This window comes from Drosophila elegans, unplaced genomic scaffold, assembly GCF_018152505.1.
Source record: "Drosophila elegans isolate 14027-0461.03 unplaced genomic scaffold, ASM1815250v1 contig_476, whole genome shotgun sequence".
In the NCBI taxonomy this organism is placed as follows: domain Eukaryota; kingdom Metazoa; phylum Arthropoda; class Insecta; order Diptera; family Drosophilidae; genus Drosophila; species Drosophila elegans.
Window position 1 is genome coordinate 17762176 of NW_024545863.1, and position 22696 is coordinate 17784871.

The following is a 22696-nucleotide window of genomic DNA, read 5'->3' on the forward strand; positions in this document are numbered from 1 at the left end:
GAGCAGGATTTTCATTTCCTCTGTGTCTAGGTATACTCGAATAAATCAATGTTAATCCATTTGATCGATTTTATGCCGAATTTTTCCACGCTTTAGGTTCCGCACGACAACAAAATGCAAATTGCTGCAATTAATTTCAATTTAAAACGTAACACATCAGTGAGAAGGGAAGTTAATTTTGGCAAGCCAAAGCTTAAACATTTTACCATTTAATTTAGATCAAATTTAAAACGTCTTCTTTAAAATTACAATTTTTCAATTACATTTAAAAGCAAAAAACTAAATAAATCTTAGAGACTATAAATAGAGTTTTACCAAAGCAGGCATTGTTTGTCAGTAAAAAAAAAACCAATATAGACTTATAGGCTCGAGTAGGCGATGGGTTTGTATTTATAGAAAAATCAATGAAAAAACAACGAAATTCTGGATTAATTTTATGTGTAAGTACGGAATGAAATTTTTGCATTTTGGCGACTAGTAAATAATTGAAATCCCCACCCCGCCAAATGCCAGCCGCATAGTTTTGAATGTACCTCTGAGTAGCAGACGAGTGCACTCAAAATCCCAGTAGTTCAGGCATAGGATACCCATGGCCAAAGCAGTGGTGAACACAACGTCGCCGTTGGCTGGACGGCGCCTGCTCCGGGACGTGAACCGGCTGCTGGCCTCGGGTTACCGCACCACCGTGGACGACGACATGGCCAACCTGGACGTGCGCTTCGAGGGGCCACTGGGCACCGCCTACGAGGGCGGCGTGTGGACGGTAAATGTGGCCATGCCGCTGGAATACCCGCTGATGGCGCCACGCGTCCGCTTCTTCACCAAGATCCTGCACCCGAACATCGATTTCACCACGGGCCTGGTCTGCATGAATGTGTTCAAGCAGGCCTGGTCGGCCAGCTACGACTTGGTGAACATCTTCGACACCTTTCTGCCCCAGCTGCTGCGCCACCCGAATCCGCACGATCCCCTCAATCACCACGCCGCCGCCATCATGAAGCACTCGGAGAAGCTCTTCTGGGAGCACGTCGTCCTCTGCCTGAGGATGTACGCCCTGCCCGTGTTCCTCGCCCCCAGTGACCTCGTGGAGGAGGGCCTCGAGAAACGCTCCTCGGACCTCAGTCTTTCCGATCTGCTGTCGGACGAGGATGACGACGACGACGACAACGACAACGACGACGCAAACGACGCAGACGACGCAGCCTCAACGGCACCGCCTGCTGCTGGGGCAGATCAGGCCGGCGATTGAGTATTTGGATGGTATTTTGTTATGTTTTTGTAGGAGAACATTATGTATGCGAGCAAATATATCGAAATTGGAAGTGTAATTAGTTATAATAAATAGCATAACGTATTTTAACGATAGAGCTCTAAGAGTTTGGATATTTATTTGTTATGTCTAATAAATTGTTATATCCATCGAAATTGAAATTATGATACGAACTAAACTGAATACCCGTCTTACACCCTTGCAAGAGCTTTTGTTATAAATAAATAAAATACCAAAATTGCTTGCAACCATCTACTTACATTATTAATCTTAAAATCCTTAATTATATTTTTACTTAAATCTTAGCGGATTCGGATGATTTCATTATTTTTCTTGAGACCAATTTCTTCTTAAAGATAAGGCAATTTCTTATTATTATTTATAATTTATATATAAATTTGTCGCTGTTATTGAAATACGTAACCGCCATTAAGAATATTTTGGACTAACATAAATTGGCTCACTCAGTTAAAAAATAAAATAATACATATCTTAATTAATTTTAAGAATGTAATGAAATTAAAAAAGATTTTGCGTGTAAGATTTGCCTGACCAGAAATATTTGACATGAGCTCATTGAGCTGTTTATGTTCGAGTAATGTGACTTGACTAAACGTTTGTTTTGTTGTTAAGCAGAGCATTTTAAGGTAAGTGTTTTTACTCGATGATAACATGGTTCTATGACCTATGCATTCCAAAGTCAAAGATAAACAGATCAGGCTCTAGCTCGGAGCTAAATATTAAATTAAGTATCAAGGCTGGTTTCACAACCATTCTAAACTCATTACAATTACCAATTTTATTGCTTGTCCAATTTCCTGACGAGATGTTTGCCATTAAATTGCGGGCCTTAATTGTGTCAAGCAAGATGAAGCCATATTGCCGTAATGTTCCGATAAGAAATTAATTTTCATCCATTAAGGATAATTACGGATTCAATGGCCATAATTGAAGCTGATGTCAACTCCACTCGACACTTCCAGGGGGCCTCAAGCAGGTGACTTCTGATTAATTTACCTGATTAGTCTGAATCTGAGAATGATTTTCCGTCCTATCAGGCGGTCGAGTTCAAAAGTGGAAAACTATTCTGTTGAATAAGTGCAGTCATCTGCAAAGAACGATTTAATTCTGATAATTGTTAGAACAATGGTTTTTGATGGCCCAAGTGTTTTAATCTGGTTTACGACATTTGAAGGACTCGCAAACATAACAAAGGCGCTAAATGTTTGATAAATCGAATTTGATATAGCTTTGGAAATGCCGAAATCAAAAGCTCAGCATTAATTCTCTTATTGTTTGCATAAAAATGTAATTTAGATTTTACAAGGCTTTAAGATTTTAATTTTCGGTTTTAATTGGTTTTAAATGTCCCAAGAGGTTTAAACTGGCTTTGGCAAACAAATCAGGCCGCTAAATTTAACATAAGTCGAACGAGATATGATAATTGAAGAGACAAGCAAAAATTCACTATTTTTTTTTTCTAATCTTTTAAATTGAGCTTTAAACAGTTAAACAGTTTACTGTTAAAGACTTTAAGATTTCATCTTGTGCTTAAGTTGAATTTTAAATGGCATTCGTTTTATCTTTGTGTTGTAGATATAAATTTTGTGAAAAAAAAATGGAAAGGCGATAATTCAGAAAACTGACAAAATGAATTCGTCTGCATGTCCCCAAAATTGGTTCAATCCGATGAAGCTGGTTGGTGGTTGGTGAAGGGGGGGCACCTAAACGTGAATTTGGCTTTATTGACGCCTGCTGCTTGGCCTGGTCTAAATCTCTGGCTGACTGAATGGCTGGCCACCTTCCTTCCTTCCTGCCAATTGCAGAGACCATGGCCAATGTGAGTGCAGTGTTCCAGACAGTTGCGCAGACAATCCGAGCGAGGTTGAGGACGAGGTTTCAGGGGTTCTGGGCAGGTCGAATGCCTGCCCGTCTGCGTGTGCTGCCATCAAATTAGAATACGACGTGGCCCAGTCCCTCTGAGAACGAATTTATGCAATAGTCGTTGCCATTTTCGACATTGAATGACTTTATCTTCACATTTCCACAACGAAATGATGTCTTTAGTGAGACATTCGATTGAAACTGATGGGAGCAACTTGGGGAGATGAAGGAGTCGGAGTCGGAGTCGAATTGTTCCATCTCCTTATGGTCCATAACACGTGGTGTGCTTTGGGATACTGAAAACCCAACAGATTGCAGACAATGAGTGTAATTCTCCCCAAGAGTATTAAAATTAATGACAACAGACAGAGTTATGCTTGGCATAACAGAAGTGAATATTGAATTAAAAGCTGTACATATACTTTGTATACATTATTATTATTATGAACATTCATTTGAGATATCAATTCGAAGGAATTTAATAGTTTTTGAACAGAAATGTTTTCTCCTTTTGTGACTACGGTATCAGCTTTTAATCTGAATTTATATACTTGAAGCCAGTTTATCATAATGGACCCAACAAATTCGCTTCAGGCATTCAAGATTACTAATTTTTATTCCAAAGGTATTGTCGCGAGATTTGAAAAGCCAATGACAAATAATAAGCTTGCATTTATCTCAGTGTGAAAGTATTAATCAAACTTCTTTTTATTTATTTTAGAAATAATAATGCCTTTATATTTCCCTAGGGAAGACCTTGCTAGGTAAATGCCTTAATGAGTTTTATCTCAACCATTTAATCAAATCAATTTCTATGAAATATTTAAAGGCTGTGTCTCATAGAATTGTCTAGACATTTTTGTGCCAACGTGAGCCAGGTCCGACTTAAAAAGGAATTATTTTCGCCAGGCAGCGAAAGGACTTTTCAATGGCCAGATGGGTGGGTCAATGGACGGTTAAAGCCAACTGTCCCGGCATTGAGCATGCATCCGCTGGCGCTAATTTATTCAAGTCAATTGACTCGCAGCGAACCGAGCTCAGTTTTAGTTTGCTGAGCACGGTAATGTCAGGCGGCGGCGGAGGCGGAGGCAGAGGCTAGCCTCATTAACATATTCTAATTAATTTATATTATTCCAAAATGCACAAAACTTAATTGGTATGGAGCACTTAGTTAATGAAATTGAAGCTTCCACCAAGCCGGGAAGCTCTCCAGCTCCAGCCCTTTATACCGGTCTGGTATTCATGCAAAATTCTTAGCTGTTGAAAATTTGGCGAGTCACTCTGCTGGTGCTTGATGGAAAGTTTCAGCTGTACACGGCTGCCAACATTACATAACAATCCCTGAGTCTGCCCCCCCGCTCACAGACTCGCTCTCATTAAGGAGCATCTCCTTTCTCGAGAGTTCCCGAGTTGTTGGCAAACAAATTTCGGGCACCGTCTTCGCCGAGTTAGTTATGACTGCCAACTTTGCGACACACAATTTGCATTTGGGTTACCTCTCCTGGCCAAGGGGCTTCACTGTTTGCAAGTTATTTCTTTCTCCCTGTTTGACAACCAAAGGACATGTGTTCCAGTTCCTCGGAGGGGTTCTCCTACCACCGCTCAGCTAATTTATGCCAAGACAGCAGTGTGTTGATGCGAATACGATTGCCAGAGACACACCTTTGTGTGTGTCCCCGCATAAATGTCTTGTTAATTTCACAAAACCCAGCCAATCGCTCCCCACCCAGTGCGATTCGACATTCCACCCAAAACACCCAACCCTTGAAACTTATCCGGTGGCTTGGCTTGCCAGGTTGCCTCTCCCGGATCGACCATTGTTTGCCTACACAATTATCACCAACGCCATAAGCCCCAACTGCTGGCTGGGAATGTGCAATGTCAGGATTGGAGCCGTCTTTGGATATACAAGTACGCCAAACAATGCAGCCCCAATTACCAGGCTGCTCACAGCTTGTTTAGCTGGGAATGCTTTTGTTCGGCTCCTAGGTAGCTAGGCTCAAGAAACCTCATTTCAATTGCCAATTAAAAGGAGTGGAGGCGCTTAAATCTAGGTGGATTGTTTACCAACAGGCATCTGCGGTGGATAACCTCAAGTTTTTCCCTAAGCTGCTGACTCTGTGAAGTCTCTCAATTTGGGGCTTCACTACAAAAGGATAAGGATGCTTAAATGTGCACAAAGTAAACTATTACTGTAAGTCTACTTGAGGATTTTTCATTTTCCTTAAGACAGTGCGCGGCGAAGAAAAATATTTGTATAATATCGAATAATTGATAAAAAAAAACTGGATATCCCAGCAATTTGTACAAAATCGTAAGACTCTGCTAAATTGACTGCAAAAAAGTCATCAATCTAAGTTAAAGATAAGACTAAACGGATGTTAGACAACCCCGAGCAGCCCTGAAAATCTCATTCAACCTTGAACTGGAAGGCGAATGATAAAGCAAGGCACTGAATGCCACTCAGGTCTGCCCCATTCAAATTGCTGGACATTAAACGGATGTCGATAAATGAGATTGACAATGACAAACATGAAAGCGAAAAAGTAGCCAGAACAGAGAGCGAATTCCCCACCCCATGGAGTCAATAAAATCCCAGAAAAGCCAAATCCCGCCCCTGAGGTCACTCACAAAAACTAAAAGGGAAATGCTTTAACCAAAGCGAGGAGATCTGAGTGACAGTTGAACCTCTGCACCCGGTCCCTTTCATCCCCTCTCCATGGGCTCGTCTCCGGGCTAACAGATGGCAGAACATATACGGTCACAGAGCCACATATGTCAACCGGAGTCAGTCCGGATGATTGCAGGACCAGTGTTGGTACACTCACAAAAGTTAACTCTCGCTTTCTCTTTAATACTTTCCGGTGGCAAAAAAAAAATGTTTTAAATATAATGTTGTTTTTGGTCTTCAAACATTGTCTTCCCGCAAAGAATACCGCATGAAACAATTAACTTTTGTGCTTTATAAATAGAAATTTTGATTTTCGGTTAGCCATTTTAATTATTAATAACACAAGAGCATCAAAACTAAATTTCTAAAATAATAGGAGAAGGAATTAAAATTCCACACATTGTGAAAATAATGGTATTTTATAAAATAACATAATTGCTTTTATAATCCCTTTAATTTATGGCCGATTTAAATCAAATTTTAAATGTTAAATTCTGACTAAACTTGGTTTCCTTCAAACTTAAAAGAATTGAATAATTGTTAAATTGCTAAACAAAAATCTTTTGAGGCACACATAAATGTGTGTAAAGCTTTTGGTGGGTTTGATTTGATCATTGTTTCCCATGAGAAATTACAGCACAATTTCCCCTTTCCTATTTTTCTTATTTTTCATAAATATGTACAACATTTACGTTACCTTGCGTTTATGGTATATATCATATTCAGTATACATATGTTTTCCTTTTTTAGAAAAAAAGGTTTGCCATGTCAGCTATTTTTTCAATGTGCATAAAGGGGTTAGGCAAAACACAGAGATGGCCAACTGAAATGTGCAAGTGTCAAGTGCAAGCCCAAGGAATGAAAAGAAAAACAAATCAAAACCAATGGCAGGGTTGGCATTTGTTTAAATGCGAATTAAAGAATCGCCGCTTCAAGGGTGGGAGAATGTGAGCTTTGTAATTCGGGCGCAGCCGCACACTCCACACATTTCATATGGGAGATTGCTTATTTGGCTGTTGGCCACTTGGCCACTTGGCCACTTGGCGAAAGTGGCAAGTGCAAACAGGAGCTCTGGCTCCGGGTCCGCTCCCGGGATCCGAGCGCCACTTGCTGCTCGTGCTGCATGTGCCATTTGCATAAATCAAATTTGAATTTGCATTGCTGCCTGCAACGAGCAGATGCAGTGGGTGAGAAAGAGCAACAGCAGCCGTCGCAAGACTCAAAGCGTTCCGGCACACACACACACACGCACACACAAAGGTGTGCCAACTGGATAAACACGTGCACGGGGCAGGACGAGCGCGGAAAGGCAGGATTCTCTACTTTGCCAGTTTGTGTGCTCAAACACGCACAGGGCAATGAGCACGCAGCCAAACTTACGCACGCTCACCCACCACACAATCGCAAAAACAAACGCACATGCAAATACAAACAGCGGCAAGAAGCACCAAAAACTCACTCCCCACGAATTACGCCCAAACGATGTGCCATTAAAAGGTAAAAGCCAGTCAAAAACTCTGCAGACAAGGACCTCGAGTTGAAAATTTATAGCATAGTTTTAGGGGCTCGTTAGAACTTCATATTTTGCATTCTCGCGACTGTTTTTTTCAAGAGTCGAAATGTATAAAGATTTATTCATTTATTTCACATAATCGACTAAAAGCAACACATTTTTTAACACTTAAGCCTCTGCAAGGGGATTTTTGGCTTCAGGCGTTTCATTAAAACCAATCCCAATAAAAACTTATAAATAATTACACATAAATTTACTAATACTGATTTATGATTGTCCATTAACACTCTAATTTAAAGTTTTGGACAAATGGCTTCACATGCTATCTATCACATATATTACTCATATGTCATAAATTGAAGACATAAATATTTATATTGAATATTAATTAAAAATATATGTTTTCTCATTAGCTATACGGCTGTCATTCTTGTCCTGAAAATGATTAAAAACATGTCATAAACTTCAGTTGTCGATACCCAAAACTATATCTCAAAATTATGTTATAGTCTGTAAAGTTAATGCTTCTGACACTTTGGTTGGTGGCTGCCGTCGTTTTCGGGCACATATTTCCTTTGATTTCTTGGCAATTTCTTGCACATTAGCTCAACAACTTTCTTTGCCAAGTTACGGTGTACACACACACACACACAAACACATGCAAACTCGTGCCCACAAGCATGGAATGTGCATTAACATTCTGCCACGCCCATTCCACTTTGTGGCAACTTTTTGCCGTGTCCAAATTAAATAATAAATGCGCAAAGTTGGGCAAATTTATAATGCTGAGGCGAAATTGTTGAGTGACTTTTGAGTACATTTTTGCTGTCTGCGATAATTGCTAGTTAATTGGATTCCCCAGACAATTGCTGATTTATGAAAGCAAGAAATTCCAAAGACTTATTAGGTAATCGAATTATTACTATGGGGATTTCAGCAGGGATAATTTTAGAAAAAAACTAAGTCCTTGTTGTGTGCCAACCTTTTTGTTAGAAGCTTAGTCATATTTTATCCCGCTATTGAAGTATCGACTCGAAAACCTTCCAATTTATTAAAGGAGATAAATTGTCACGGCGAGTGAAAAATACCAAGAATTCAGCTATTTTTTATGGTGTCACAAAAACCGCTTGGAGGCCATTCAATGGCAGTGTCAATGTCGCTCCAATGGATGAGGAGCCAGGATAATGCCCTTCAATCAAGTTTGTGGCCCTGTTGGGTGACGTGACTGTTGCTCATTTCACGCTTGGCCTTTCCATTGTCCTGCTGCCAGGAGTTTGCCAGTCCGCCGGCTGATTACCAACGAGTTCGCAGGAAGTCCCGATAAGAAAGCAGGTCCATAAACGCCAGGCCTCGTGTTAGACCTGAAATTCGGGGAAAAAAAAACGACGACAACGGTTAGAGGAGTGGGGTCTACAAATCACTCCGAATTTCTATATCACCCGCCTGGTTGCTGCGGTGTCTTTCGTTTCTGGTTCGTCTTGGCACTGTCATCGTTCGAGGAAAATTCTAAAAAAAGAATAAAGCAATCCTCTCAGAATATGTGGGCTTAAAAGCATTAAAATTAAACTTAAATGAGACTGCATAGTATAGCTGTTTAAAAACAAACAGTGTAACATTAGAGACTAAAAAGAAATGCTGTGCCTATTAATATGCGAGTTGAACAATTAAATCAATAAAATCATACCTGTTAAATCTTAAAATAAACCTTAAAGCTGTTATTTCAAGAGACGCTATTTTCTATTTTTTTTTTCTACCAAGTGTAATAGTTATGTGTTTTTTTGTAAACACACTTTAGTGTGTTGGCCATACTTGTAAAATTCCTGTTACTTGTTTCCATGTCAAAGGCGACATCTAGAAGTTTTAAAAGTGAAATTAGTTTGTATAACGTATATATTAGTTGAAACACACATACACGTAGGCCTCTGGTTGTTTTCTTCTGTCTTTTCTTTCAGATTTCCATCTGTGTTTTGATTTACTAATAAATCATCAGTTGGATCAGTCCTTAGAGGTTTTGACGATCCGGGTTCATCTGTGCCATTCGGCTTGTGATCTTCATCCTTACTATCGAAAAAGAAATTTGACAGGATTCCCCCACCAGCAGGACCACCACCTTCCTTTCGAGCGTCCTTGCTACCACCAGGGCCACTACCTCCACCATCGTCCTGTTGGGTATCCTTGCCAGTCATAAAGGGCTCCATTATCTCCAGCGGAATGGGGTAAATGATCCTGACTCGTCGCTCCGAGGCGATCGATGAAAGGACTTGCAAGTGTCTCAGCTAAGTCATCAGGAAATGGTTTAACTATACAGAATATACATCCATATCTTTTACCTGTAGTGTGATTCTATTTTCTGACATCACATCGGAGGCCTCTTTTAGTGCCTTTGAGGCCTTGAGCTCGCCTTCGGCCAAAATAATCTTGGCCCGTGCTTCCCTCACAGCCTCAGCCTCGCTGGCCAAGGATCGCTCCAGGCTGGACGGCAATATGATGTCCATTCTAATGTTATAAATTAATAGGTCGGCTCAAATCAAATAGATTAAAATGAAAAGTGGTTGGATTTGTTAAGTAATGTGTCGAAACAAGTCCCTACACTGAGGTTCTTATTTGCATGCCTTTTAATCAACAGTGATATTTGTGGAAGTTGTGTTAAAAAAATTTAATTCTTTTAAAAAGTATGCCAAATTGGTAGTTATTATAAAATATAAATGGTTAAGGGCAGTAGGGTTTTATCATTTTTTTTGACTGTTTTTGTTTTAAAAAAATTTTTAATATTTAAAGATGTATGTGTCTATATTTCAAATAAAAATTGACGAATTGTATTACTTACACGTCTACCCGTTCCACCCGCACTCCCCACCGAGCTGTTATTCCGGCCACCGCCTGCTGGATTTCGCGGGACAATTGCTGCCTGGAGGTGAGCAGGACATGGAGCGACTTGGAGCCCACGATATTGCGCAGGGTGACCTGGGCAATCAGGTTTGTGGCCTGCCGCGCATCGTCCACCTGGATGATCGAGTCGATGGGGCTGAAGATGCAAAAATACACGACTGCGTTCACGGTAATGGTCACCGAGTCCTTTGTGAGCACATCCTGGGGACGTACGTTGGTGACGTCGGTGCGAAGATCCACCCTGGTGATGTCATCGATGCACGGCAAATAAAAGACCAAACCAGGTCCTCGAAGACCCCTCCTGCGGAGGGTGGGACTTAAATATAGTCATCAGCAAATATATGGGTCTCACCTTAGTCGACCCAGACGAAGGACAATTACACGAGCAAACTCGGGAACCACAAGAAGACAACAACACAAGGAGAAGGGAAATGTTATCGCCACAAGGATCCAGCAGATGGCAACGGCGCACTTCTCAAACGTGGTATCCTTATCGTCCTCAGCTGAATAAAAATTGATTGCTGATCAGATTGGACTCTAGACAGATCATTCGGGTTTGCCTACTGGTTTGAATGTAACGACTTGGTGGCGGCTGGCGACCTGCTCCATCTTCAGCTGAAGGTCGTTTAAAATTTTTGGGGTCACTGGGAGGTTCCTTTGTAGGCTCTTTCTGGGAAGATACATCTCGTCCAGGTCCCTTAGCCCGATTTCCCTCGTTGTGATCGCTCATAACGCAAAATTTAAAATTATTTATTAGTAAAAATAATGTTTACGACTCGTGTGTATGATGTTTTATTCAAAGTTAACAAAAGTACAAATAACATATGACCCCTGAAGACAAACTGGTAGACTGTAACATACTTTATCATTTATTTTTCGCGAGTGGAATTTTGGTTACTATGGATGGGGACGTTGAATTGCACATATTCCGCAAGAGCTCATAAATTTCGCTTTTCCAACTAGAAAAGCTCAACTGCAACCCACTCACTGTCAGCCCACAAAACCCCAAAAGTGCACATTACTCTGCTTATGAGCAAGCCACTTTTTTCAAGAGAACACGTCGGTGACAGCAGGGGAAAGGGCCAGAATATGAGATGAGGCATCGGAAGGTGATGGATATATATGTAAATTCAACCAGTCCAAAAATTCACTAACAGTTTCAATTCCAAAGAAAATGATGGATGCTGCTTAAATAACAAATGAAATTTGTACTTTTAAGTTATTCTTCTATAAACCAAGTCCCTTTTTATGTTTGAATTTTAATTTCATTTACACTTTTTAGAAGGTTTGGGCAACAAATGGAGAACTGGACTAAGCACCTTTTAAACAAAATTCAATATCTTCCGATTTACTGACTCGCCTTAAGTTCTTTTAAATTTAATCCTACATAGCTACACTTTATTTCACACAAGTCACAAATTATATAATTATTTAAAACTAAAAACACAAAGTTTTTAAAAGAAAATGTACAATTTTTAAAGACTTCATTTAAAACCATATATTATCTTGGTTAAAATGGAAACATAATTAATAGAAATAGTTTATATATAATATGCCTAAAAGTTCGAAACGCACTGTACCGTAGGCCAGGCGCACCTCGGCAGAAGTGTCAAAATCTGACATGGAAAAATGAACCCAACACGAAGAGCTCCTAATTTTAGTTACAAAAGCCGGTTGGCGGGCTTCTTGGCAGTCAGCGCCCTTTGAGCGGAGTCGCGGAAAAGTGTGGGAAGTTGGAAAAGTGGCCGGAAGGAGAGGAAGGCTGGCTGGCTGACTGGCTGACTGGCGAGTAGCTTTCCGATGATAATACCTGGCGGCTTGAACGTGACGATGACTGGCACGATAGCATTGAAATATTACCTGAGCCAAGACTCCGCCGATTGCCGCTAAAAGATTCCCGGATGGCGTTGCTTGTCATTCCGGCACCCATCGTGGGCAATTATAATTAGATGTGACTGACGGTGGGAGCTCAATTAAAAGGCACGTGGCTGGGCGAACACCGAAATTGGGTTAAAACGTGCAGTGGCAAATACTCGGGTGCTCGGGTGCTGCGCTCAAAAACCGCTCGAAATTGTTTCTATTTCAATTTGCCAGCATGGTTTTTGGGGTGCGGAAGCGTGACATTTTGGCCGTACCGATATTTATGCCACCCCGGCTAAAATCCCCACATTTACACAACTTTCGGTTGTCGCCCAAGGGCCAAGGGGCAAAGGGGCCAAGGGGGCCGGGCGGCGTGGTGGCAAAGTTTTCGTTCGTTTTCATTTTCATGCCAAATTTCGACACACACATCCGCGTCTGCGGTCAACTCCGGATCCGCCGGGCCGGAAGCCTTCGGCAATGCGACGATAGGAAATTGGTTTATTTTATTTCCATCGACAGTTCGCTGCGGCCTTCAGCGGGGTGTGGTTGTGGTTGGTGGGTGCCTGGCGGTGGGCGGTCGTTTTTTGGGGGAATTTCCAAATTAACATGAAAAGCGATTTAACGATATCGTTCTGAAAAATCTAATTAAGAAAAAAAACAATTTCCGATTATATTGCGCATTTTTTTGGACGAATACCGAAATAATTATAGCACCATTAGTTGGATGCTTGACGTTCCTTTTTTTTTTTTTTTGAGTTAGCTGCAAGCGCTTAAAGCCAGCCAATTGACTGGTTCAGCCCGGTTTTTGGTGGCCAGCCGGCAGGCAGGAAAGCCACTCCACCAGTGCCCTCACTTTGGCCACGTACGTACTAATGAAAACGAGCTCCAAATGAAGTTGGAGTCAACTGCAACGGTTGATGGCAATAGGGAAACTAGGCCAAAATAAGTAGATGGGCAGAATATGGTGTGGTTTACTAGTAACACCAATGCTCCAATACGCTTTGCTATCAGTATTCCTAAAGTGAGGTAAACTAAAATGATCAACTCTGAAGTTAATTATATTTTAATACACATAAGGTTTGCTTAAAATGTTAAAATCAAGAAAAGATTAAATAAGAAAAATAAACCAATTTTATTAAACGGTTGTTGTTTAAAAAATAATTAAAATACATATTAAATAACTTCAACTTAACTGACCGTTAGTTTAACATGTAAAATGTAAAATTCTTTCGTAAGGATATTCAGAAAAATATCTATTATATTGTTAATTTAAGTAGCAAACAAAATACATGTCTTAAGAACATTTAATTAAATTCATAACATTTCAAGACCAAATCAGTCTACGATTTCTGTATTAAAGCCCAGGTTTTTATCGGCATATTAATTCAACCTTTAGAGCCAGAGTATTAGAGGGTCTTTGACCTCATATTCAGCGTGCATCCGCCTCTTTTTCCAACTTTTCCAGCCAGACATATGCAGCTGAAAATGCATTTGCAGTGTGAGACCGCAGAAACATCGAAAAACAGAAACGAAAAAGAGCCAAATGAAGCGCCCAGAAGCCCAAGAATGAATGAAGTGGAAGACATGAATGGGAATGGGCGTAACAGGATCACAGGACGAGTATGGCGAACAAAAAATGTAGGCGGCAAAAAATGCAGGCTAAATGTGCTCGTTAGTGGTTTTCTGGATGAGTTTTCCCTGTCGATGGTCTGTGAGTCTGTCAGTCGACCCTTTTTTGTGAATATACCAGATTCGTATCCGTATCGCATAAATTCCGTATGCAGCGGCTTCGTTTGGCCAATTCATTTGGCCTGCTCCGGAATTCGTTGGCGAATGTTTGACTTTAGGCAAAGTCAACACGCAATTTAAATAACAATTGGTCTTTCTTGTGCGGGTGTTTTGTGAGCCTGCTTGTGGATGAGTGTCATTAGCAAGACATTTATACGCCTCAGTTGAGCACCCAACACATGTTTATGCATATCAGCAACCTTTTGCCGAGAATAAATTAAGTCAAGGTCGGGATTTTGCTGACAAGGCAAAACATTTTACGGAACATGTGTGACTCAATGTTCGGCGTAAGCTGTCTAAGAATTTAGGACTTAGGCAGCTTGGGAAGCTTTACTAACCGAGTAGGATGGATAGGCGATCGAAGTAGCAGAAAATCCCGAAATTCAAACTAAAAGGGAGCCACATTTTTATGACTGTTCAGTTATAACGAACTAAATAAAGCGTAAGCATTCTTAATTTTCATATTTCAAACAAAGGCAATAAATAATATTGTTTTATAAATATAAGTGTATTGCTTATCGAAATATTTTCCATTTGGAGCAATTGAGTTTTGCATACGTTTGAATGAATTAAAACCACTTTATAGATAAATGAAATGATTCACCCTTTTTCCTACTTTCACTATTAAACAAAAATGTAATTAAAAAGTACTTTAACAAATTTAATATAAAACTTGTTGACTTTATCGACAAATGTGCTTGCAGAGTTTAATCTAAGCTTTGCACAAAACTCACATCCTTTACCGATTGAAAGCAGCCGTGTGTTGAGTGAATGCATTTACACACACATACAGATGAGCTTGTTGGAATTATTTGACCCGGCCACACCGACTTACTGGTCACCTGACCATCTTTATCCTCTGCCGGCGGCAATGCTTCCTTCTATCGTTCTTATCCTCTTCACATTCCCCCTTTTATCTAAGCTCGGCTTTGGCATTGTTAATGCCAACACATTTTTACCCACTTGGCAAATTTACGTATTTCTGGGAGCACCCCGCACCGCTGATGTCGCGGCATTTGTACTTTCCTGCACTTTAGTGAGCACACAAATCCGCACGAGAAACGGAAAAAAAAGGGATTTTATCTTTTAGTCGCTTGTTGCTTTTGGCTCCTTGGAATCGCTATGCGGACATTTCCGGCTGGAGGCATGCGTATGTATGTCCTGACATGGACTTATCGCCGGTGCAGATTTATGCCGGAGCCAACAATGCTGCTGCTGATTGTGGGAATTAACAGCTCCGGTCCTATGCTACATTAATTTATGGCCTAAACAGCGAACCGAAACAGTTTTTCATGATTGAATTTATTCGAAACTTTCGGTGGCCTCAAGTGCCATTGCGGCCATTGAGTATCGTATAGCGTTACCCACACGACCAGAAATTCCTTTTGCTGCATACACCAACCACATCTTCCAAACACCACAGTTGCCAAGTCATCTGTGCTGATTTCCATGGCGAATTTTAGCACTCGCACCATTCATTGCCATCGCCGAACAATGGATCCGAAAAAGAAACCGAAAGTGGGCAAAAAGTGTCGGCATTGAGACAAATTTAATGAAATTTCAAATTGCCATTCGCCTTCTGTCTAGATCTCAGGAAGCTTTTGTCTCCTCTTCGATTTAAGAGGTCATTCTGGGTTTCCTTTTGAAAATAGCAATTTATATCTTAAATCTATAAAAATCTTTCGCTTTATAAGAACTTTAGATTAATATATGAAATAGTTTTTTGATGCAATACCAAGGAGATTTTAAAGAGAATTTATTTTCTTTTCAAACTGTTTTCTGTTCCTCGAAGTCAGTGCATCGGTCTTAGGGAAATTATAAATATTTATAAATAAATTTGGGAATAAAATATCCTTACGAATAAGCTTATTTCAGAGAAAATGTATGAAAAACTTGTTCCTCAGCCAAATCGGATTCGGTGGCTGTGAATATCGGAATGGTTCTCCACCTCTGCCGTTGGCTTTGCATGTCGGACACGACTGACTCAAGTCGACTCGTTCATGGTCTCCTTTGTGCCGCTGTGACAGCTGCTCATTTCACGCTCGGTAATTTCAATGAATTTTGCTGGGATCTTGCAGGACATGCCACGCCAACCAGCGCCACGGCACGCTATCCACTTATTTGTATGGCGCTCATTAATTAAATTTTCTCATTTATATTGGTTATATTTAGTTTGAATAGTTTTCCTAGGTTCACATGAAGCTCGTTTATTTCGCACCATTCTGTGAAATTGGTAAAGAACTTGGCTTTACTTTTCTATTTTTACTTAGAATTCATTTACGCAGCATCATGTACAAAAAGTCAGCCTTAATTTAGCTTAATGTAACTAACAATGACTTTATATATGTTTTTTGTTTTTTTCGCAGCACTAGAAACACAAAAAAATGTGGAACAAGCGCACTGGTTATTGGATAATCTTTTTAAAACATTTCTGGTTCGATTATGGTAGTCAAATAAGGCATTTTTCGGAGTTATGACTAATTAACTTATTTTTTAATGCATTACTTTTATTACATTACATTACATTTACATTAAAAATAAATAAAAGTAATGCTAATGAAAAATCTGTTCATTAGATTGTCCAAAAAGGAATGCTACTGAGAAAATAGTTTATTAAATTTAAAAAAATTAATGCTACTGAAAAAATATTTGATAAGATTTCTCAAAAGTAATGCTACTTAAGCCACTTATCATTAAATGTCAAGAAAGTTATCCTGCTAAAAAAATATTTCATTGGCTTTCTAAAAAGTAATGCCATCAATAAAACTAAAAGTTATGGTACTGAACTTACTATGTTAACGGTTGAGTTAACAATTACTTATTAATTCATAACTGTTTAATAACATTTTTATCCTGAAAAAATAAATTAAGATTAATCAGCTAAAATTTGCTCAACCAGGGATTGTAACTTGTACGCTTATTTTGAAAAGTCGTTCCAAGCAATGACAAATAATGTGTTTACCAATTAAAACAGTTTAGATAAATTCGGCTTTATTATTCAAATCAGTATAAGGTAAAAAGGGGACAGCACTACAAATTTAGCAACAAACAATTTGGCAACATTGAAATGGTCTTGTCCTAATCTTGGTCACTGCTGCAGTCCTATCTGAGCATATCGGCGTACCGAACGGGCAGATAGGCGAAGAAGCTGTTGAGCAGGGACGAACCGTTGACCAGGTGGGGCTGCAGGGCCTGCCAGCAGATGCTGGTCAGGTTGAGGATCTTGTCGTTGAGCGGCATGCGGTAGTTGGCCTTCAGTCGCTCGCTCAGCGCCTTCAACCGAACGATGTCGTCGTAGGTGTCTTTCGCCGAGTATCCGGTGCGCTTGGCACTGGGTGGTTCATTGCTCAGCTTGTGCAACACACGCACAAAGGTTTTCATACCCTTTCGCATCCCTTGGCCGATCTCCTCGTAGCTGTATGTTTTCCCATACCGACGCTTTATCCACTCTTTCATCACCGTCGACTTGTGCGAGTCGGGAAAAGCGGCAAAGACGCAGCGCGGATCCCGACGCAGTATGGAAAAGCCATCCTTAAGCAGGCGCTCCATCAACTGATGGTTGTCGGGGTCAAAGTGCGCGATGTCCTTGGTCCAGTCCAGGTCGTCCTGACCCTGACCGCAAGGCTCGAGTGGTGGGTCAGACTTTTTGGATTCGAAAGAAGCCTTATTCCGCTGATGGGCTTCCAGCGAGCCAAACCACATGTTCTGGGCGCACTCCACGATGGCAGCCACCACCTGTGCGCGCGGATCCAGCCTTTCGTTGAACTCATCCTCGCTGGAGGGACAACTCTGTGGCCGCAAGGAGCGAATGGCCTCGGCTCGCATCACGTCCCTGGGAGCGGGATTCTCTTGCCGCGGTGCCAGCTCGTGGTAGTGGAACACGAACGGACCCCGCCGACTGTGACTCCGAAAGAAGCGTCCCGGCCTCTGGGGCTTCCGGCAGAAGGTTGGCCTCTCATCGCCGACCCTCGTCTGTGTCATCATCACCCGCCGGGGGCGCTTCATATGGCCGAGCAGCGGAGGCGGGCACTTGGCCAGCTTCTCCTCGCGCACCTCCACGGGGCAGGGAACATCGTCCTCCGGATCCGAGATGCGCACTGTGCTCAGGCGACTCACGCTGGCCCTGCCGGTGATCACATGGACCTGCATATTGGGCGCAGCATTCAGCCGCCCGATGTCCGCCTTGTGGAAGAGGTGCTTCACCCTGTCCGGTTGCACAGTTGTGGGCACCTTGCCCATCGCACACATCTGATCGTGATCCTCCAGCAGCATGACATCCGTGTGATGGCGCTCACGCAGTCGCTTCCAGCGCAGCGTGCAATCCTCGATGTCCTTGTCCAGCTGCGCCACAATGCGCTTCTTGAGGGCAGCATCGTGCCGCGTATTTAGGTCTATGAGAGCCAGACACTGTTTGTGCGCCTTGACCACGGCCGCATCCTTGACCAGCTGCTCCTGCCGCAACGCCTCCTTGTGGAACTCGCACATGGGCATTGCTACGTCCTCGTCTGCTTCACCCACTTTGGCCCAGTAGTCGCTCATGATGTCGCCCACCACCCGGAAGAGCATCCGCTTCACCGGCTGGAACTTGTAGTCGGCGAACCAGCGGTTCGCCTCGTTCACCCTGTAGTTGGGCCTCTCGCCGGCGGGCCAAAAGGGGAAGGTGACCACCAGGCCGGCTGGCTTGCTGCTGAACTTGCCGACCGACTGGGGCACCTTGGGCTTCGGCAGCGGTGTGAAGTAGGGCGAGCGGACTTTCCTTAGATCCGAAACCCTTTGGGGCGACGAGGGGCACACCGAAAAGGATGTGCTGACCATCGGCGGCACTATCGATTTCTTCACCCGCTTCAAACGCTCCACTCCAGGCGGCAGGATGCGGTCCAGTTCGCGCATCGTCATCTCCAGATCCAGGTACGTGATGGCCGCCATCAGGATCTTCTCGCTATAGGCGAATCCTGCACCCTTGTAGCAGGCCTCCAGCAGGAAGTAGAGCAGGGCCAAGTCGCTGCCGCGGCACACGCTGAGCAGCTTGCGCAGCATCCGCGCCTTCACCATGGGCGTGATTCCCAGCCGGCTGAGACAGAACTGGGTGCGGTACACCGTCGCCTCGGCCTGGTCGTCCCGGATGGAGAACGCCAGGGCCTCGACGGCCTCCACCTGGAAGTCGGACAGGTTGCTGAACCACGTGGCCCCCACCGGCGCTGGCTGGTCCCGCATGGTCTATTTCTATATATTTCTATATTTGGTTTCGGAAACTATAAAAAGGGCTGAATAAAATCACTTAAAATTTTGATTGAAGCTGCGAACGTGTATGCTTTAGGTAAGGTTACAAGTTAAAACTGAACTCAGCCATTTCCTTTCAGATGTGAAGCTAGTTTGCACAGCAAACTACTCGTTTGTTATTCTTTTGTAGATGATTTCAAGTTTGAAATTAAAACAAATTTCCAAAATGCTGAACAAAATTGTACCTCAACAAAATTTTAAACAAAATTAAAATTCAATTCGATTTTATTTTACACATAAACGCACACAAAAGAAATTGTTTTATGGAAAAAGAACACAGTTTACCTTTATCAAAAAGATTATGGTTTTGTTAGTTCTCTTTAGCTAATAGACTGTAAGGCTTTAGAAAGTAAATCTTCAATTTTTGTTCGGCAGAAGTTTTACTAAAATATTTAGAAGGGATTAGAGTTCGAATGAAAAACATTATACAACAATAATAATCCGCACCCAATTAGTGTTTAATAAAGCGTATTTGTTCTCAGTAGTCTCATGTTTCCCTGCAACATTTTACCATAAAAGAAGAACCAAGAGAAATTTTGTATTTTAGTATTTACGAACAAAAAGAGTCTGCCCCACATTTTATAGTAAGTTGCAACTGAGTGCAACTAACATAAAAAACTGACACTGATAAATACGTTTTCACATGCATCGTTCAACCCATCCACACTGGATTGACGCCAACCACACTTATCGCTCGCCAATCAGCGATGATTGAAGCAAATTCATAGGTATCTGAGACTGCATTGAAACGCCATTTATTTGGCCACCTTCAACCAGGCAACAGGTGGAATCTCGTATGGTGGCCATAGTGGTTCGTATCTTTTCTACCCGTCTGTGCCATTTCCTCTCCAAGTGACAACTGACAATGATGGATTAGTTTATCAGAGCGGGTCAGGACATTCATTTGCTCTTTGTTTCGCCGTCTGTGGCAGGAAGCACACACACACATCCTCCTCCGTGGGGACTAATAACTTTATACGTCATCAGAGCGAAATATAATAGAGTAATTTTCTATGTGACGCGCCAGGATAATTGGCTGGACTTGGACTCTGACTCTGACTTGGCCATATGTCGCTGCACTTGCAATCAGATGAATTGTGAGTTGTGAGCTGTGAGTGGTGGCAGAAAGAATGGGCAAATCACATAAATTACTTTATGATGGCGTTGGGGCCATGAATCTGGTGAGTGAGGGAAAACTTTCTTTTAGCTCGGCACATGTGGTCACGGAAAGGCCAAAGGAAAAAAAAAACAAAAAAAAAACAAAAAGTGGCAACTTTCAGACTGCCGCAAGGAAGCAACAAAAGTCATTTCGAAGTTATTACCCCGCTCGCCCAACTCTCAAGTCCACAATATTAAAGCCTGGTCAGTCGGTTGCCATTTGTTTGTCGCTTCATAAAAAATGGCGAAGAAGGCGGGAAAACAAAAGTTTTCCTTCTTTTGCTCTGTGAACTTTTGTCAGCTTCGCTCTGCGACAAAGTTTATCCTTTCTATTTTATTTTTCTGGCCAATTTTTGTTTTTGTGACTGACCATTTTGAAAGATTTTATGTGTTCGTTTTTGGCTGCCGAAAAAAGTTTTCCATTCAAGAAACTTGCATGAAAAATGCAATTTCAAAAAAAAAATTTAAGTTTTTCAGTTACTTCTGCTAGAGCAATATGGAAATGATTAAATTTGAAAATATTTTACTCCAGGGGCTTGAAAACAGTTCAAAGAACTAAGTGGATTGTGCTGTTAAAGTTGAGTTTGATACAAAACGAATCAACTTGAGTACGTATTTGAAATAGTCTTCAATATAACAATTATCTTTAAAAAATAAATTCATTGTAATGAAGGAGCGATACGAAGTCCAATATGAGAAGTTTGCTAAGATGGAACTATCTGAAGATGGCGGTAAGAGTTACAAAGCTATAAGTACGGCAATAAACTTCATTTAACTCCTAATAGATGCGAAAAATGTTATGATTGAAAAAATAGCTGTGTGCTTGTCCTGGATTCTTGTGGTGATGTTTTTACCCTTCTCCCTGTGCATTTGTCTGAACGTGGCCGCCGAGTACCAGCGAATTGTGATGTTCCGCCTGGGTCGCATAAGGTAGTATCACCTACTTTAAAGCATTGTCCATTTGAGTAATCCAAATTCTCGCTACAAGAAACTGCTATGGTCCAGGCCTTATATTCCTGCTGCCCTGCATCGATTCGTATGTTACTGTGGACATTCGCACCGATGTGGTGAACGTGGATCCCCAAGAGATGCTAACCAAAGACTCGGTGACAATAACAGTGAACGCGGTAGTTTTCTATTGCATCTACCATCCCATCGACTCGATCGTCAATGTGGACAATGCCAGGGATGCCACCGAACGCATTTCCCAGGTCACCCTGCGCAACATCGTGGGCTCGAAGCCACTGCACGAACTGTTGACCTCCAGGCAGCAACTGTCGCGGGAAGTCCAGCTGGCGGTGGCCGAGATCACGGGACGCTGGGGCGTGAGGGTGGAGCGAGTGGACCTGTAAGCCAAACACTCCACCTACAGTTGACCTCCACTTTGGGAGACTTATTCCGCAGCATGGAGATTTCATTGCCCAGCAGCTTGGAGAGATCGTTGGCCAGCGAAGCGGAGGCGGTGAGGGAAGCCCGGGCCAAGATCATTTTGGCCGAGGGCGAGGCCAAAGCCTCAAAGGCTCTGAAGGAAGCCTCCGATGTGATGGCCGAGAACCAAATTACCCTACAAGTAAGCTTCCGAGAAGGGACATGTATCTAAGGTTTGGTTTGGCTGATCCTTTTTTTTCCCAACTTAGCTGAGGCATCTTCAGATCCTCTCATCTTTGGCAACGGAACGTCGTGTAAATGTCATATTTCCCATTCCCTTGGAAATTATGGAACCATTTGTTGATGGAAGTGAATCGCCTGCACCAAAGCAGGATGACAACGAAAGGGATCAATCTGATTATTTAAATTTGATCTCGCCAAAAGTTTACATAATGGGTCCTCCACCGGACAGCTTTCCTGGTGAGAATGGTAACCAAAATGGACAGGAAAATGAGAAAGGCCGAACTTGGAAGTGGCCACCATTTTTGAGACTCTCGCGAAGTGGTGAACGTGGTGAACAACCTTCCAGCAGCCAGCCATCGACCAGCACAGGGACCAACCGAGCAGCTGAGGTCGAACCCTACCCACTGCTTTCGAAGCCACCAGCTCGTTCTAGTTCTGCGCCTGCTAAGCCATCTCCCATACCCCTTCCCCCACGCCCCGATCCGCCGGCACTTCCTCCCATTCCTCCCCATCCGACCTTACCTCCTCTTCCCGAACGCCCCATACCACCGGCCAAGTCTACTTCACCTCCAAGGGAAGACAGTCCAAAAGTACCAAAGTCCGACAAAAACTACTATTTTTAGAAGCATTTGTTTAAAAGCATTTTGTGGATTGTGTGATAAAATAAATATTAATACTCAGAAAAGTTTGTGTTCCAAATTTTTACTTTACACTATAAAATAAACTGCAAAAAAACTTATTCGATTATATATCAAACTTGATACTATTATTA

The 22696-nt window shown here is 42.1% G+C and overlaps 4 protein-coding genes across 5 annotated transcripts; 2 read left to right on the forward strand and 2 right to left on the reverse strand.

Annotated features, from left to right (window-relative positions):
* Positions 1-348: 348 nt before the first annotated feature.
* Positions 349-1365, forward strand: LOC108135058 (ubiquitin-conjugating enzyme E2 H). Its single transcript, XM_017255601.1, has 2 exons — positions 349-440; positions 514-1365. The coding sequence occupies exon 2, from the start codon at positions 590-592 to the stop codon at positions 1247-1249; it is 660 nt and encodes a 219-aa protein (XP_017111090.1). The 5' UTR covers positions 349-440; positions 514-589; the 3' UTR covers positions 1250-1365.
* A 6998-nt stretch (positions 1366-8363) lies between these two features.
* LOC108135054 (band 7 protein AGAP004871) lies at positions 8364-11022 on the reverse strand. Of its 2 annotated transcripts, none has more exons than XM_017255598.2 (8): positions 10792-11022; positions 10580-10730; positions 10166-10528; positions 9669-9834; positions 9251-9614; positions 9148-9189; positions 8782-8844; positions 8364-8699 (listed from the first exon to the last, which is right to left on the reverse strand). In XM_017255598.2, exons 1-8 carry the CDS (start codon positions 10955-10957, stop codon positions 8632-8634), a joined length of 1383 nt encoding a protein of 460 aa, XP_017111087.1. In that variant the 5' UTR covers positions 10958-11022; the 3' UTR covers positions 8364-8631. The 2 variants fall into 2 exon arrangements, with proteins under 2 accessions (XP_017111087.1, XP_041565240.1); XM_041709306.1 differs by having other exon boundaries at positions 8778-8844.
* Positions 11023-16849: 5827 nt separating this feature from the next.
* On the reverse strand, positions 16850-19216 carry LOC108135038. The gene has a single exon (XM_017255576.2). The coding sequence runs from the start codon at positions 19087-19089 to the stop codon at positions 16978-16980; it is 2112 nt and encodes a 703-aa protein (XP_017111065.1). The 5' UTR covers positions 19090-19216; the 3' UTR covers positions 16850-16977.
* Positions 19217-20939: 1723 nt separating this feature from the next.
* Positions 20940-22600, forward strand: LOC108135055 (band 7 protein AGAP004871). Its single transcript, XM_017255599.2, has 5 exons — positions 20940-21044; positions 21099-21243; positions 21302-21661; positions 21718-21883; positions 21951-22600. Exons 1-5 carry the CDS (start codon positions 20981-20983, stop codon positions 22545-22547), a joined length of 1332 nt encoding a protein of 443 aa, XP_017111088.1. The 5' UTR covers positions 20940-20980; the 3' UTR covers positions 22548-22600.
* The last annotated feature ends 96 nt before the right edge of the window (positions 22601-22696 follow it).